This window comes from Doryrhamphus excisus, linkage group LG12, assembly GCF_037039965.1.
Source record: "Doryrhamphus excisus strain RoL-2023G ecotype Guam linkage group LG12, RoL_Dexc_Guam_v1.1, whole genome shotgun sequence".
Lineage (NCBI taxonomy): Eukaryota > Metazoa > Chordata > Actinopteri > Syngnathiformes > Syngnathidae > Doryrhamphus > Doryrhamphus excisus.
Genome location: NC_136368.1, coordinates 18187683 through 18206349, shown reverse-complemented (window position 1 = coordinate 18206349; position 18667 = coordinate 18187683). Strand labels below are relative to the sequence as shown.

Here is an 18667-nt window from a genome sequence, read left to right as displayed (position 1 = left end):
CTGAGGCCCCACAAGTTCACTGTACTGCATTATGAAAATCCTCATTCCATGATTTATACTAATAAAAAAAATAAAATAAATTAAAAATTAAAAATTAAAAATTAAAAATTAAAAATTAAAAATTAAAAATTAAAAATTTAAAATTTAAAATTTAAAATTTAAAATTTAAAATTTAAAATTTAAAATTTAAAATTTAAAATTTAAAATTTAAAATTTAAAATTTAAAATTTAAAATTAATGTGTAATAAAAACAATAATTTTAATTTTGGTGCAGTGCAGGCCTTTACCTGTGCTGTAATACTATTACCATTGTGCGTTTGAGTGATAATTCTTCCACCCGCTGCATAGTTTTTGTCTTTCAGTTCCTCCCAATTTGCAATACAATTGGTTGAATTTGCGCAGTCTTTCGGATCATGGTGTCGGACCGTGAAGTGATTGTCAAAATATCGTTAAAGCAGGTCTGTCAAAAGACTACCCAAACCACATAGTATAGGGCCCTATGATCTCTGCATTCAACGGAATCGCAGAATTGGCCATTAAAAACAGAATTTATTATTAAACTCGGAATCTTGCTGTTGCGACTGGATGAGCGGCAAACGATGGTAGGAACATTTATCCTCGCATCCAGCTCGTCTTAACCGTCAACAGGCATTCTCAACACATACAACACACTTCAAAATATGGCCTTCAAAATATGAAAGCTTTTTGCCCGCATCTTGTCTAAGGAGATTGTTATATGTGGTAAAATGTATTTGTATACAGGCATAGCTTTAAGGCTAAAATTTGATGTGTATGTTGTTGATGTTTACAAGTTGCTACGTGTTCTTGTACCCTGTTCTATTCATATTTAAAGATACATATTGAGATATTTGCAGGGGAGTGAAGGGGCTCCATGCTACACCGCTATGGAGTTCAATGCGATTAATTTAAAATAATTAAGTACTCTATAATGTATTGCGTTTTTGATTGAGCTGCTTAACCTAAACATCTGTAATACAGGGTTTTTATATTTGTTGTCTGTGAATGATATTATCATAAAATATTAATATGTAATGATATATCATGAAAAATGTGACTGGAGGGGGGGTACTTTCTACCCTCAGAAAGTAGGTAGGTGCAATCCTAAGGGCCTGCAATGGCTTTATATATGATATCTATTATATGATATATGCTTGCCGCACTCTAGCCTAGATACAGACAAATAAGCATCAGTAGATTAGAGTACTCCAACATAAGAGTTCCCACTTGTCTTCTATTCATACAGGCACAGCTGTTGAAGTATCCTTAAGTACTGAAAAACACATCTGTGATGCTATACACACATATTTGTATGTTTTCTCCACTTCCATAAATACGGCGCGCTACACATAGTGGAAATTAGCCCTGATTCATAGGAACAAACCAACATCAGACTTCCTTCTGTGTTACATTTAGCAAGAAAAACAGAGTGTAAATGAACAACAATTGGCTTTTTATTGATATAAGTAGCTTATATTAAATGGAGGGATATCGCTATATATATATATATATCTTTGCATAATTCACAGGCACAGATGTAATGACACCGGAGGTAACATCTTTATTAATTATTCTACAGTATCGGCAGAAGCCTCATATTTCCTAAGCCTGGTCTTTTTGTGTTTTATGTAATGTACAGAGAAACCTTCAATGTCAAAAACAGTTCCAAGGCACCGTTGGACCGTTTTTTTTCTGATTTTTAAAACATTTCTCAACCTCTTTTTATGCATTTTAAATGTACAGGCAATGATTGAAGTCACGTTGTAACGGTTGCTTTTATGGTTGCTGAACTGAGGTCTCGTCAAATATGACTCAATCAATATTTGCCTCCAAAATGTCGCTGGAATTGCATATTTTGCCACCAAAAAGCATTCCTATTCAGACGTCACACTGTAGTACCCACATCCATCCCTTTGTGTATAGAAATGGAGGACGTCTAGTATTTGGTACAATGATAAATAGTCCGCATTGAGATGCTACAAGAGTGGAGGTTTGCCCTGGAATGGAGAGTAATGAAGATTAGCCACAGCAAGATTTTAAAATATGTGTGTGAATGAGATGGACCCAAGTGGAAGAGTGAGGTTACGGGGAGAAGAGATACAGAAGATAGAAAATTTTAAGTACCTGGGAGCAACAGTTCAGAAAAATGGAGATTGTCAAAAAAAAGTAGCTGAAGAAGCGTGTGTAGCCAGGATGGAAGGGGTGGACAAAATTGTCAGGCGTGATGTGTGATAAAAGGAAATGTATACAAAACTGTGGTGAGGCCAGCCATGTTGTTTGGTCTGGAGACAGTGCCACTGAGGAAAAGACAGGAAGCAGAACTGGAAGTAGCAGAGATGAGGATGCTGAGGTTCTCATTGGGAGTGACCAGGATGGATAGGATCGGGAACGAGTACATCAGAGGGACATTATATGTTAGAGACCTTGGAGTATAAAGTCAGAGAGGCCAGACTGAGATGGTTGGGACATGTCCAGAGGAGAGATAGTGAATATATTGGTAGAAGGATGCTGCCAGGTAGGAGGTGTAGAAGAAGACCAAAGAGGAGGTTTATGGATGTAGTGAAGGAGGACATGAGGGTAGGATGGAGGAGATTGATTTGCTGTGGCGACTCCTGAAGCGAAAAGCAAGCAGGAAAGAAGAATATAAACAGTTTGCATTAGTAGTAACATGTACATATTTTGCATATTAGATACATCTTTTCAGATATTAACAATCTCTGTGCTATAGAAGACAAATTTGCTCGCCCCAAAGCCCAAGACACAGTAAAAATAAATTATAGAATATAGTAAATTGACAGAATATCCAGCTTTTCAAAGCCATTGACATTGGTGAATTATACTGTATAAATTTACAGTGAAGACAATTCCATTCAACAAGTGCTCTCGCAGCGCTCTGCCATCATGCCTGGCTCATAATCAAGTGATTATCCTTTTTCTATTCACAACAGAAAACCATTTTTTGATGACGTTAAGCATTTGCACGGCTTAATTTTTTTTGGAATGAAATATGTTTAAATGTGAAATTTGAATCACAGCCAGTGTTTGGCCGTACAACACAAACTGTGATACTGTGACTCATCTGCAAAACCGTTTTTGCAGCCTCATTTCAAATGTGGTGTAAACATTTTTTTTTGGGGGGGGTTATGGATTGCATACTTTGATATGAATTGATGTAGTCTGCCCACATTGATGACGCTACACCATTCAATAACATTATTAAGAGGTTTTAGCATCAGAATCTATACTCGGGGTGAATATAACAGACATGAATAGTCCCGGACACTTAACGGCATTGCTCCCTCAGGATATTGTGTGATAATGTCAGACTGCAAGGATACCGGCAGACTCGTGAATATCTTTGTTGCGACGTTTTTGTGACGCTCAAAGTGGCCGACCTTGTTGTGATCTTCACGGTCCCTCAGACAAAACATTGCAAGGACGAAGGCTACATTTTATTGCAGTGTATTATGTTTAAAGTGGATTTTTTTTAACTTGGTCGTTCACATTACCAAAACAAGGCGACTTGTTAAAGTGAAAGTAAACCAATTCATTGATATTATTTGTACGATTGGCCTTCAGCTTTATATGGGTTGGTTTAGAAAGTGTATTAATTAAACTGCTGCAGAAGCGTTCTAATCACAAATATGATAATAATGTTGTTTTGTGCCATAAACAAACAGTTACAGTGACACCGTTGTTTTCATTTGAAACACTTCTATGCTAGGACTACGTTAAAAAGCCATAGCATTTCAGTATGTGGAATAAAACTATGGAATGGATTGAGTAAGACCCTCAAACAATGCACAACGATGAGCCAATTCAAGAAACAATACAAGCAGTTGATGTTTGCTAAATACAAGGATGAAGAGTCTTGAACCAGTCATGATGTGCTATACATATCACTATATTGACACTTACTATGGTACCCATTATGTCATTGGATGCTCATATCACCTCGTATTTTGGTATATGACAAAAAAATTAAAACTATAATTTTAATTTTAATTTTAAGTTTAATTTTAAGTTTAATTTTAATTTTAATTTTAATTTTAATTTTAATTTTAATTTTAATTTTAATTTTAATTTTAATTTTAATTTTAATTTTAATTTTAATAAAGTAATTAATAATTACTATAATAATTACTATAATTTATTAATTAAAGTAATTTTAATTTTAATTTTAATTTTAATTTTAATTTTAATTTTAATTTTAATTTTAATTTTAATTTTAATTTTAATTTTAATTTTAATTTTAATTTTAATTTTAATTTTAATTTTAATTTTAATTTTAATTTTAATTTTAATTTTAATTTTAATTTTAATAAAGTAATTAATAATTACTATAATAATTACTATAATTTATTAATTAAAATAATTTTAATTTTAATTTTAATTTTAATTTTAATTTTAATTTTAATTTTAATTTTAATTTTAATTTTAATTATTTTTTAAATACATAAATACACACATACATAAATACATACATAAATATTAGAAAGGCAGGAAGTGAACAAATGTAACAGTTACTGATTGTAAAAGTACCAGATGGAGGGGTAGGATTTAATAAGCTTTGCTTCTTCCTACTCCTTTTGGACATGTGGAACTGTGAACTGATTATGTGATGCATTCAATTGTAATCTGATGCATGTTCAAATGAAATAAAACCATCAGCATTCATTTGGACTTCCAAAACTAACCCCATTTTTTGCCAAATAGCCCTCCATACTGCATCTTATATTCAAACTCCTTGTAAATGCAGTCACTTTTTCCACCGGAGGAGGTGTGGGGGGTTGTGGGTTGGGGAGCAGTTACTCTCACCACCCCCCCCCCCCTGTGGGGACCCACGAAAGGAAACTTGCAATGTGATTTACACACCATTTTAAAAGCCAACATGCAGACAACTGAAATGGCTGTCTACGAGCATTTGTGTGTGAATGGAGATTAGCTTTAACATTTCTGGTCCCGCTGCGAGGCTCAATAGCCCAGCAGGGGGACAGCAGAGATTAGGTCACACTCTAGGGTTCTGTTGGAGATATTAGATTTCACCTCTAGACTGGACTTCCCATTGCTATGTACACACACACACACACACACACATGGGGCGGCCATCAACGTCTCAGGAAAAGTGGAATTGTAGCGACATCATAAATACTTCTAGTTGACTAATTTGTTAAGCGTGACCGAGGAATCTTTATATTACAATACTCTTGTAACAGATGCTGCTTTGCGATTGTTCCTTTTTTTCTTCTCACTTTGTGTATCAAAGTTCCAACTGTACTTAAAGTATCTTCCTTAAACTCAGATATATGCAGTGTACATCAGCGCCGGATCCACATTGCAAGAAACAAAAGAGACAGAAACAAGGTGTTCTGTGTGCTATCAATGAACAAATAAACCACACACACACATAATAAAGATGATTGAAGGAGTGCCTGGCCATAATCCGTCTATAGTGTCATAACTCTAAAAAGAACCAACACACTTTGTTTTGGGAACTTGATTTTGCTGCAAATGTTTGCACCAAAGTGTATGAAAACCAATACATATTTTTGTCGAAAACCAAGAAACTATTGTATTAACCTTCCTCTTGTGTTAGGTCGGTTTTGACCCATGTATTAAATCAGCTATAAAATACACTAAAAAAAAATTTGCTTCTCAATGTCTTGGTTACCTTCTTAGGCGTCCTCATCCATTAAAATATTGGTTTTAATACTTTTGGTGTGGGCATGTAGGTCTTTTTTTTGTCACTATACCCCTCCATTTCAATTTCCAAAAATGGTATAATGAACGTCAAAAGAATCATATTAATAAATTGAAGGTTCTTTTGTTACCTGGATATTACTGGCTATAGAACATATCTTTTTAAATCATTTAGTTTTATTTATTTTCTCATTTTAGTATTAATCACTAAAGAAACATCTATTGGGTTGGGGTCAGTTTTGACCCATATATATTAATGTCAAAGAAAAGGTAAAAAAAAAAAATTATTGTTTTCAGCAACAGAACTTTAGTATAAACTGAAATCAAATAGCGGAACAGGTTCACTGTACTTCTTGTCATTCTTTCCATGATCCAAATTGTAAAAGTGAAATCAGCCAATCAAATGAGTGAATTCACGTCACATGTCTGGACATGTTTTTCTTCTGGTATACTGGAAAAATACTGGAAAATGAGAATCCCCTGAAGCTTACATGATTAGAAAAGGAGCTGGTTGTCATTTTGTTGCCTAATTGTACACTTATGATATCAGTTTTGGCTCAAAATATTGCTTTATAGTCATATTATTATAACAATACAATGGTCATAATGTCAACCAGACCATTTTAAAATGTAGTAAAAAAAATTTTTTTTTGTTTTATTTTATTGAAATAAAGTTTCCTGACAAAGTCAAATAGCCTTCATGCAATAAACAAATGTTATGTGATTCTTTTTATGCATTAAATTATAAAACGGGTCAGTGCCGACCCTAACACAAGAGGAGGATTAAAAAAATAATTTAGTATTTGCAAAACATGCACAAGTAAATCAATTGCATGAGTTATTTACGCTAAACGTCACTCTATCGATGTTTTATGACATCAGTCAGCTGACATTAAACTGCTACAATATACATACAAATATGCTACATACTGTGTATATACGTATATATATATATATTGTCTAGAGGTAGATCTTTGGGAGTCGGTGATCCGGCACCCCTGCCTCAACACAATAATAATGGTTTTGGGTCTGAACTGGGTCTTATTGGCCACTTGGCCGCCAGCCATTTGGCATTCAGCATGTATGCTGCATTGTCATCAAGGTGTCTCGGTCTTCCTTCCATTCGCCATGGCTCAGTGGAGCACATCTCGTCCAACTAACTTTTAATTGCCTGCATGTGGCCATTAACATCCAGAAAGGCATGCCGCTTAAAGCTCATTATAGAGCCACATAGAATAGTTGCGTGCTTAATGGGAATGGCGAGCCTTTTTTTTTTTTTTTTTTTTTTTTCCCCCGGACTTTCAAGTGAAGTGCTTTCATTTCGGTCACTAAGTGTTTGTTTTATTTTTTTATTTTTTTTTTTATAATGAAGTGCTTATTCTGTTGTCATGGCTCTCTGCAACGGTACTTATGTTTCTTGAGTACTTTTCTTTGTGTCCGTGGTTAAAGATACTACAAAATAATTATTTGATTTACTGCTGGATTACCTGTACAGTAATGAGATGCTCGATACCGCTTGATAACGAATTGATAAATTATGCTTCTTTTACTGTGATGCCTAGTCGGGTCTGGAAGCAATTAACCGTTGTAAAGAAGGGAAGGCCTTACTCCACTTGTATCATTACAATGGAAATAATGCCACGCTACCAACACACTGTGCTAGAAAACTACGTGGAAAACAGTGTCGATTACGGTCAAAAAACCCAATACCGATATGAACCGAGATCTCATTTTTATGCCAATCAAAAATGAACTGCATAGTTAAGGGCCGCCGGGCCGCATTTTGGACACCATTGCAAAACTGCTGGAGATTTAGAGATTTTTGGTTTGTTTTGACTTCTCTTGCCTATCATGCCTGCCCCTTTATTATTTACTTATTATTGTCAGTGCAAAAAGGGCAGCTCTCACCAAAAAGCACCTTTTACGTCTAACTGTTGCTGTTTGCCGCCCAGAAGACGGTTATCAACATCCGTGACCCTTTCCCATTAAGACTTGTGAAAAATGCATTTTGTAAAATAATATGTCACTACTCAATAGCGCCTGTGTTCACTTTTTCATTTCCTGTTTTCTCCTTTCAGCTCATCGGAGAAGTCCCTGTCGTGGAGAACTGCAGGTAGGTTATGAATAATATCATTTTTCTGCTATTTTTTTTTCTGTTATTGTATTTTACTCTTTCACCGAATGCATGCATCAAATAAAATATGTATTCATTCATTCATTTTCTACTGCTGATACTGCCAGCCAATCACAGGACACATATAGACAAACAACCATTCACACTCACATTCATACCTGGAGGAGACCAAGGGTTCAATTCCACCCTCGGCCATCTCTGTGTGGAGTTTGCATGTTCTCCCCGTGCATGCGTGGGTTTTCTCCGGGTACTCCGGTTTCCTCCCACATTCCAAAAACATGCTAGGTTAATTAGCGACTCCAAATTGTCCATAGGTATGAATGTGAGTGTGAATGGTTGTTTGTCTATATGTGCCCTGTGATTGGCTGACCACCAGTCCAGGGTGTAAGCAAGTATCGGCCCATATCGATACCGTGCTTTTTCACCGATATCGACCGATCAATCAGAGAACCCCTAATATTTAGCTAAATGTACATATTTTATGGCTGCACGGCGGTCGAGTGGTTAGCGCGCAGACCTCAAATATAACAAATATAACAAATATTTCCACTGTGTTTTGGAATGTGGGAGGAAACCGGAGTACCCGGAGAAAACCCACGCATGCACGGGGAGAACATGCAAACTCCACTCAGAGATGGCCGAGGGTGGAATCGAACCCTGGTCTCCTAGCTGTGAGGGCTGCGCACTAACCACTCAACCACCGTGCAGCCATTTAATATGGACATTTAGCTAAATATTAGGGTTCTTTGGTATTAGGGTTCGGGCCGATATCGGTGAAAAAGCACGATATCGATATCGGCCGATACTTGCTTCATAACGCCGTTATCCCATCCGGCGACTGATAAAAGATTTGCACAAACAAAACATGCCTTACGGGGTTCGGTATTAAACTATCTACTAATCTTTTCCATTAACTGTGTGCATGTACCAGTTACTGTATGTGTGTGTTCATAAAAAAAAAGAAAATATCTTTTTTTAATTTACACCCTCAGGCATTTTTTTCCCTTTTTCTTACCTTCTATAACCCCAGTTTGACATATAGCTGAGGGCTTTCTATAAAAGTCATTTAGAAATGTATTGTGATGATTTGTTCCCAATACATTTCATGGCTTATTAATTGCATAAAATACCAATTCTGTAACGGTCATTAATCTTGTTTCGATCTTTTATATCTGTACATATGTACTGGGAATATGAATACATTTACTTCCTTGAGTGTGTATAAGTAAGCACAATTGCTGCCGTGCTTTTGTATCGACTTCTCACTCTTGTGTAGATGATGAATGACTGTCAAATGTGTTAATGTAGTAGTTCCAATCTATATGAGCCTCGGTCTGAGCATAATGACCCGTGTTTATCGGAAAGGCTTATTGGCCTTGTGATGCACTGTAATGCGGGCCTGCAGTTTTAGGGAGGAAGTGTTGCTGTGGAAACGAGCCTCCAGCCACTGGAAATGTCAATGGAGTCGCACCTTATGTCGACTGAGAGGAGAGAATAACCGCCTACTATGACAGCTTTTTGTTCAACGTCGCCTGCTTATTCTCACTTTTCAGCCATCATTTTCGGCTATTGATGACAGAACAGCACATTATGTGTGTGTGTGTGTGACACTATCTTGTCATGGGCCTGTGTGAAAAAGTGTTTAATGGCACAAACAGTAGAATCCGTGTTGTAAACGTAGGTCAGTTCTTTTGATAGTGGTTTCTATTACTACATAATACCTGCCATTATGGACTCAACATTCATTCATTTTCTACCGCTTATCCTCATGGGGATAACCTAGCATGTTTTTGGAATGTGGGAGGAAACCGGAGTACCCGGAGAAAACCCACACATGCACGGGGAGAACATGCAAACTCCACACAGAGATGGCCACCCTGGTGGTGCTAACCACTCGACCGCCGTGCAGCCATAAAATATGTACATTTAGCTAAATATTAGGGTTTCTCTGACTGATCGGTCAATATTGGTGAAAAAGCATGGTATCTATATGGGCCGATACTTGCTTACACCCTGGACTGGTCACCAGCCAATCACAGGGCACATATAGACAAACAACCATTCACACTCACATTCACATTTGGATTCGCCAATTAACCTAGCATGTTTTTGGAATGTGGGAGGAAACCGGAGTACCCACGCATGCACGGGGAGAACATGCAAACCACACAGAGATGACCAAGGGTGGAATTGAACACTGGTCTCCTCGCTGTGAGGTCTGCGCGCTAACCACTAGACCGTGCAGCCATAAAATATGTACATTTAGCTAAATATTAGGGGTTCTCGGATTGATCGGTCGATTACACCCTGGACTGGCCGCCAGCCAATCACAGGGCACATATAGACAAACAACCATTCACACTCACATTCATACCTATGGACAATTTGGAGTCGCTAATTAACCTAGCATGTTTTTGGAATGTGGGAGGAAACCGGAGTACCCGGAGAAAACCCACGCATGCACAGGAAGAACATACAAACTCCACACGGAGATGGCTGAGGGTGGAATTGAACCCTGGTCTCCTAGCTGTGAGACCTGCGCGCTAACCACTCATTCACCGTGCCACCGTTATATTTGTTATATTTGACTTTAAAGTCCCCATATGCTCAATATCTAATCCTTTAAGTCCAAAGTCTAACAGAATCCTCTGGCTGTGTCTTCCCAGATGCTCCCGCCCCAAGGGACCGCAAGTCACAGATGACTGACAGCTCCCAGTCTCCAAGCTACCGCATCAGGATTGAGTCAGAGCAGGTGTCTCTGTACTCCCCGGAGCAGGCCTCCCTCCATGAAAGTGAGGGTCTGTTATTGCCCTCTCTCTATCTCTATCTTCTGCAGTTGGGTTTCCTCAGAAAGGTTTTTTTTTTTAACTTGCCTCAGGGTCTCCCTTTCTGCTACTTTGCAGCATTCAGCTATGAAATGTTTGTTGAATTCATAGAGAAAGGACCCATCTGGACAGACAGCATCATATTAGAAACCACTGCTCATGGCAGATATTGGGTATATACTGTACAGACCCATCACCTACCTCCTGTTGCGTCATTAGCAACGCTCCATAGATAAAGGTCATGTCTATTTATGAACGCTTTAATGACGTTATGCTTTTTCTTTCCTCAAGGATCCACAGGGAACTCGCGTAGCTCAACTTTGATGAATTCATACTCAGACAGCGGCTACCAGGATGCTACCAGTGGCTACCACAGCAGCCAGAATGTGGTCAAATCCGAGCTGAGGATGCAGCACTCGTTCCCGGGTGCAGGCACGAGCACGCCAATGAGAACTACCAGGGCGGAGGGGCAGACGTCAACCCAGGTTTGTCTCAGACTATGCTGGTTATAAACCATATTCAAGCAGTTATTGTGCAATGACAAAGAAAGTCTATCTATCTATATATCTATATAGTAATATAATATATATAACTACAAAAACTCAAAATACGACAATTTTACGACAATGTTTCATAATATATATTGACATAATTATACTATTTGTTATTGTATATGAAGTTAAAAAACAATAATTGTGACAATTATGGTGAATAATATTTCAAGAATAGTCCAAATTTTGTGAGAATAAATGATCCCGAGTATAATCACAGTGTTATAAGAATAACATCGTATTTTTTTATGGGGATGACTTGTTGACTGAATTGTAATATATTCATTCATTTTCTACTGCTTAGCCTATCCCAGCTGTTTTCGGGCAAGAGGTTTTATACACGATGGACAGGTGGCCAGCCAATCACAGGGCACATATAGACAAACAACCATTCACACTCACATTCATACCTATGGACAATTTGGAGTCGCCAATTAACCTTACACAGGGAGAACATGCAAACGCCACACAGAGATGGCTGAGTGTGGAATCGAACTGGGGTCTCCTAGCTGTGAGGCCGGTGCGCTAACCACTAGACCACCGTGCAGCCCTTATTTTGGTTTTGACAGTGAAATATAGTTTGTAGAATTTGTATAGACTTGCAAATAGTCACATACGACACTACTGTGGTTGAAGCTGTGATGGACCATGTCAGTGTTTTCTTCTTGTTGTAGGTTCCAGCTGTGAGTGGAGCAGTGCCTGGCCGTGCAATGCGGAGAGTAAGCTCAGTGCCTTCTCGCTCTCATTCTCCAGCCCATGTCAGCAGCATCTCCCCCTCCCGCGGCTCCCTGCGTGCCTCAGCTGGCAGTGCCTACGGCTCTCCTATCGTCACAGAACCCAAACCCCTCTCCTGCATCTTCTCCACCACTTTGCCCTCCACTCAGCGTACAAGTGCTGGTGGGAGCGGCTCGCCCCTCTCCACCCAAAAAAACTCCCCTGCTGCTCTACGGCGTGTTGGGTCCGCAAACTCCCGAGCGGGTAGCACAAGCCGTACGACATCGCCCTATCAGGCCTCTGTAGCGTCGTCGGCGGGTCGCATGGGCTCGCCTCTGACGCTCGTGGACACTCACTCTCAGATGACGAAGCAGCCCGGTCACTCGTCTCCTGTCAGAGCGAGTATGGTGGCGGTTCCCCAGCACTACAGCTCCACTCTGCCTCGTTCCATCATCCACAACACTGACCCCTACAGGCCGCACATGTATGACGTATACGAGAGGAGGACGCGGCCAGACAGCCTCACAGGTACACACACATTTATGCGCTCCTTATTGAATTGTGTATGAAAGTTGGGTGTAATAGCATCAAACAGGACAAAAGTACACATATAGAGAGACTGTTTGTCCTTGCTGCCATTGGCAAAGTCACTGTCTGAATCCCTATGTGTCATTGTGGGGCGTATAGGAGGTGACGTCCACATGATGCAAGGACTTGCAGCAGGAACACTTGAATGTCACACCATACGTATGAAACTTTAGTTTATCAGAAAACCCCATTATTTTTATTGGCAGGGACGTTTTTTAGATATAATAACCTAATCCACAGGGCTGCACGGTGGGCGAGTGTTTAGCACGCAGACCTCACAGCTAGAAGACCAAGGGTTCAATTCCACTGTGTGGAGTTTTTATGTTCTTCCCGTGCTATCCGGTTTTCTCCGGGTACTTTGGTTTCCTCCCACATTCCAAAAACATGCTAGGTTAATTGGCGACTCCAAATTGTCCATAGGTATGAATGTGAGTGTGAATGGTTGTTTGTCTATATGTGCCCTGTGATTGGCTGGCCACCAGGACAGGGTGTAAGCAAGTATCGGCCCATATTGATACCGTGCTTTTTCACCGATATCGGCCGATCAATCAGAGAATCCCTAATATTTAGCTAAATGTACATATTTTATGGCTGCACGGCAGGCGAGTGGTTAGCGAGCAGACCTCACAGCTAGGAGACCAGGGTTCAATTCCACCCTTGGTAGTCTCTGTGTGGAGTTTGCATGTTCTCCCCGTGCATGCGTGGGTTTTCTCCGGGTACTCCGGTTTCCTCCCACATTCCAAAAACATGCTAGGTTAATTAGCGACTCCAAATTGTCCATAGGTATGAATGTGAGTGTGAATGGTTGTTTGTCTATATGTGCCCTGTGATTGGCTAGTGACCAGTCAATTTACAATTTACAATTGGTAAATGCCGATTATCCCCATCAGGGTCATAGGGGTATGCTGGAGCCTATCCCAGCTGAATTGGGGGAGAGGCGGGGTACACCCTGGACTGGTCGCCGGCCAATCACAGGGCACATATAGACAAACAACCATTCACACTCACATTCATACCTATGGACAATGTCGGATGAGACCGGAATGCCCGGAGAAAAACAGATTAAACGTCAAAACTCAGTAAATTTCCTGATTTCGATATTATATTGGATTTAAAAAAATGTAGTCAAGTTGGCATAAACCAGAAACAAAAATAAATAATGTATTTCCAATGACCTTCACAGTGACGATACTATGTCCTCTTGATAAGAATAATGCAGTTTTTTTCACAATGTAATTCTACTATGTACATTATGCTGAAAAGTACCCTGCTCGGATACCGTAAGGTTAACTGACTATTTGCTTGACTCCATGCTGCCTGGGGATATCTTCAGATGCCTTGGTGGATGATGACGTTCAAGGTGAACTTTATATGTCCTGCTTGTTTCAGTTTATTGTTTTTTTTTTGTGTATTGTCCCTCTTGCAGTTCCTGCACGTGTGCATGCCTGCCCAATGTGGCCCCGTGTACAGTATGTTTATGTATGTTCCCAAAATATTACACTATATGTAAGGAGTCATTATAATTGACGGCTGCTCTGCTCACAGGAAATTATTCAAAAGTTAAATACAGTGCAGTGAAGCCTCTCGGGCCGGGGTGTCCAAAGTGTTACCCAGTAGCCATTTTTGGCCCACATCTCATTTATTTGCATATTCCTTAAATGAAATTAATTTTTAATAAGATATATTATTAGAGTGAGGAACTCGGCCATCCGGGAAGGGCTCAGAGTAGACCTGCTGCTCCTTCACTTCCAGAGGAGCCACTTGAGTTGGCTCGGGCATGTAGTTCGAATGCCTCCCGGATGCTTCTCTGGGGAGGTGTTCCGGGCATGCCCAGTTGGGAGAAGGCTCCGGGGCAGACCTAGGAAATGCTCAAGGTGGCCTGGGAATGCCTCGGTGTCCTCCCGGTGGAAGTGATGGAGTTGGCTGAAGACCAGGAAGTCTAGGCTTCCCTGCTTAACTGCTGCTCCCGAGACCCGGATAAGCGGAGGAGATGGATGGATGTATTGTTAGGTACAGTAATCCCTCGTTTATCGCTGTTAATTGGTTCCAGACCAGACTGTGGTAAGTGAATTTCCTCAAAGTAGGATTCAATGTTAATAAATTGATTATTTTTGCACTTGTGGCATAGAAAACCTTTCTAAATACAGTTTTTAAAATTATTAGAGCCCTTGAGACATAAATTAAAATTAAAATTAAAATTAAAATTAAAATTAAAATTAAAATTAAAATTAAAATTAAAATTAAAATTAAAATTAAAATTAAAATTAAAATTAAAATTAAAACATTCGACATAAATAAGATAACATAGATTCCCGATGGAAACCTTAGTCATGAGTCTAGTGCCTGTCTCACTGAACACCGACACCTAGTGGCCAGTGTACAGTACTACATTCCCAATTGCAATGCTTCTTCTGGCTTGTGTTTGTATTTTAGCTCATTTAGCCATATTCGACCACGAAAAAAACACAAATACTCATTCAGGTGGAACAAAGCCCACCTATACAATCCTCTTCTTCTCTGATTTTGGATCCACATTTGCAATAAAAATTAATGGAAGGCATCAATTAGTTCTAGCTGCAATAACATTTCTGAATTCTCTTTTTCACTGGCTACTAAAAACAGGACATGGCCTATTTGAATGGCCTATTTACTCTTATTATGTCTAGTGTATTTGATGACACGTTGTAAAGGTGACTATAGGGGTGTTATGTAATGTCCATGTGGCTCTAATGTATATATAATATATATAATATATTTGATTTATAAATAAGGAATTCTACTTGTCGGTAATTCACTTGTCAATTCATCGTAATAAACGAAGGATTCTAGTATTAAAATGTCACTTTCCACATTCTGTATGTTACCCAATTCCCAAGCGGATAGAAATTTATGATGGTCTTTTTTTCATGAACGCAATACTTTAGTTTTCCATCAATACTTTTTGCATAAAAGTTGACTAAATTGTGCCTGCCAGTCCTCATCCTCTCATTGGCACAACTTGCATTTACGTAAGCAGGTTTCTTAGAGAATCCAGGTTACGCTGGTAATCCGGGATTATATGAACAAGCGGCGTGCTAAACTGGTTGCAGTAAAGCTGCAGCACATAAACACCAACATTTTTACTCCCGCACTACTTTATACGTGTCGTTCTGCTACAGAAGGTAGCGCACCTGCGCCTCCCTCCCTTGTCTCTCCCTCTTTATTCAAACACTTTCTCACGTCCACATACCTTACTGCTTCAAGTGGGTGTGAATGTTGGATGGTCTGGGTTTTTTCGAGTGTGTGCTGGTCTCCACATCTGTTCCACCGTCTGACAAAATCCTGATGTAGTTTTCTGGCGCCTTTGCGCTTCCCGTCCTTGACTCTCCCTTTTAACTTCACTTCCAGTTTTTGGTTCTTGCACAGTCGTGTGTCACAGTCTTACCTCCTTTTTTGGGGGGCTGTCGGTAATTTCCTGTCACTGCCGATGCAGAAGATGCTTTGGATGGCTTTCCTACTTTTCTCCTCGACTTAACTTAAACTTCACCCCTGCAGACGCAGCTGTTAATGCCCGGTGGTTATTTGCTTTGTAGATTTCACGACCGGCGGCTGTAGGACACTGTTGCATAATTTGTGCGTTTACGGTACAGTGCATGTCAGTGATGCATGCTCACACATATGCTCATGCTACGGGCTTTGACTTTATGAACAATTTATGTGGATATTATGTTGATTATGCAAGATGGCGGTTATTATGAGTAACAATCAGGGTGGATCATTTGCTATGGATTAGAACACTTCCGGGTCCGGGGCTCTCACTTATGTCCGTGCATGAGCACAAGTGCTGATTTTTGGAAATATGCAAAATATGCAAAATGTCAGCGGTTGAACTACTGTCAGAATTTAAGGCAGTTTTTTTTTTTTTTTTAGTTTTTACATTGGTAGGGCGGCACGGCGGATGAGTGGTTAGCACGCAGACCTCACAGCTAGGAGACCAAGGGTTCAATTCCACCCTCAGCCATCTCTGTGTGGAGTTTTTGCGTGGGTTTTCTCCGGGTACTTCGGTTTCCTCCCACATTCCAAAAACATGCTAGGTTAATTAGCGACTCCAAATTGTCCATAGGTATGAATGTGAGTGTGAATGGTTGTTTGTTTATATGTGCCCTGTGATTGGCTGGCCACCAGTCCAGGGTATAAGCAAGTATCGGCCCATATCGATACCGTGCTTTTTCACCGATATCGACCGATCAATCAGAGAACCCCTAATATTTAGCTAAATGTACATATTTTATGGCTGCACGGCGGTCGAGTGGTAAGCGCGCAGATCTCACAGTTAGGAGACCAGGGTTCAATTCCACCCCAGGTCATCTCTGTGTGGAGTTTGCATGTTCTCCCCGTGCATGTGTGGGTTTTCTCCGGGTATTCCGGTTTCCTCCCACATTCCAAAAACATGCTAGGTTAATTAGCGACTCCAAATTGTCCATAGGTATGAATATGAGTGTGAATGGTTGTTTGTCTATATGTGTCCTGTGATTGGCTGGCCACCAGTCCAGGGTGTACCTCGCCTCTCGCACGAAGACAGCTGGGATAGGCTCCAGCACCCCTGCGACCCTAGTGAGGAAAAAGCAGTAGAAAATGAATGAATGAGTTTTTACATTGGTTAGTATTTCCCATAGAATGCGCTTATTACGATATATACAATGATTTCAGTATGATCATCTACGTTACGCACTTTTTTTTTTTACATTTATTTGAGGGTTTCACCAGAGCAGACGTGCAGTTGGAGGCCGCCGCCCTTCATCAAGCACGCCGCCAAGTGTAATCTGTAAAAGCCACTCTCGAGAGGGCTGAGGGGGGAGAATTAAATGACTATAACGCACCAGGAATGCGGGCCATTCATCCACAGCAAGACAGCAGCGAGTTGTTTCTCCTTGACAATTTGCAGATGCTTTTAAAAAGCGCCTGGAAGGCTCCACTCGGTTGCCATAAGTAGACTATAGACGAGACGTAGATAAGTCTTTTCTGAAGTTGTTTGCATATTGCATCTTTTGAGGAGTCTAGGAGAGCCTGTCTTCTCGCTCGCCACTCACCGCCGAACGCCATATTCAAGTCTGTGGCGGTCCTCTGCAGCCTCATTAACCCGCTTCCTTTTTCCGCTTGCTCTTCCCCGTTTTCATTTTCTTCTGTTTAAGCATTTCCTCACGTCTGTGTTCTCGCTAGCATGTAAAGAAGGGAAAGCAGAATAAATTTCCTGCCAATGTGCTGCCATAGATTGAAAAACTTTACAAAAAATCTACAAAATTGCTGTCTATAGTATAGTAATATAATAATATTTACATTTTGTCAGTAAATTAGTGACACGTGTCTTATATTTTTCCAGGGACACGGAACACATATGCCAGTCAACACAACCAGTTGGGCCAGGACTTAAGCTCCACCGTTTCCCCAGAGCGTCACATTGCACCTATCTTTGAGGACCGCATGTTCCAGGCTCCGTTATACATGAGCCCTAGCCACACTCAACAGGGGACCATCTGCAGGAGTGCCTCAGGTTTGATGCTCATTTTATACATGATAATAAAAAACAGAAAATACACTCTAAGTTTAACCAACGACGGTTTTCACAGGGTGTTCACAGGGAACATCGTGTTTCTGCAATTTAATTGTTGACACTCGCCTCTAATTCTTTTTATCAAAGTAGCTTTAATCGTGCTGGAAGCACCTGTGCTTTATACTGTTTACACGGAACAAATTTCTAAAAAATTTATTATTTCATTTTGTTCCTAGTGCACACAACTCTGAATATGAAAGTGATTTTTTGGAAGTTTGGAAGGAATTCCACATACATGACAAGGCTGTTCTTGCATCCCTTCATCCCTCATTTAGCCCCTAACAAGCAAACAAGGCACCAATTGATTTCAGATGGGTCCATGACCATCATTACATCTGAATGGCATGCTATGCTAACCAAGGTGATAGGACCATCTTGGCGGGCGGACCCCCCCCCCCCCCCCCCCAGGTCTACCAGCTCCGAGCACTAACCGCTAAACCACCATGCAGCCATGTTTTAATATTCATTCATTCATTCATTTTCTACCGCTTATCTTCACGAGGGTCGCGGGGGTGCTGGAGCCTATCCCAGCTGTCTTCAGGCGAGA

General features: G+C 40.0%; 1 protein-coding gene across 8 annotated transcripts in view; it reads left to right on the top strand.

The window, feature by feature from the left end:
- Positions 1–18667, top strand: part of pkp4 (plakophilin 4) — a 71825-nt gene that overhangs the window by 32301 nt on the left and 20857 nt on the right. For 4 of the 8 annotated variants that reach the window (XM_078795065.1, XM_078795066.1, XM_058081412.2 and 1 more), the window contains 6 exons: positions 7797–7831; positions 10519–10650; positions 10969–11162; positions 11903–12470; positions 13864–13890; positions 17890–18060. In XM_078795065.1, coding sequence (XP_078651191.1) covers positions 7797–7831; positions 10519–10650; positions 10969–11162; positions 11903–12470; positions 13864–13890; positions 17890–18060 — 1127 coding nt within the window. The remainder of the gene's footprint in view (positions 1–7796; positions 7832–10518; positions 10651–10968; positions 11163–11902; positions 12471–13863; positions 13891–17889; positions 18061–18667) is intronic. The other 4 variants (XM_058081413.2, XM_058081418.2, XM_058081414.2 and 1 more) reach the window with 4 other exon arrangements.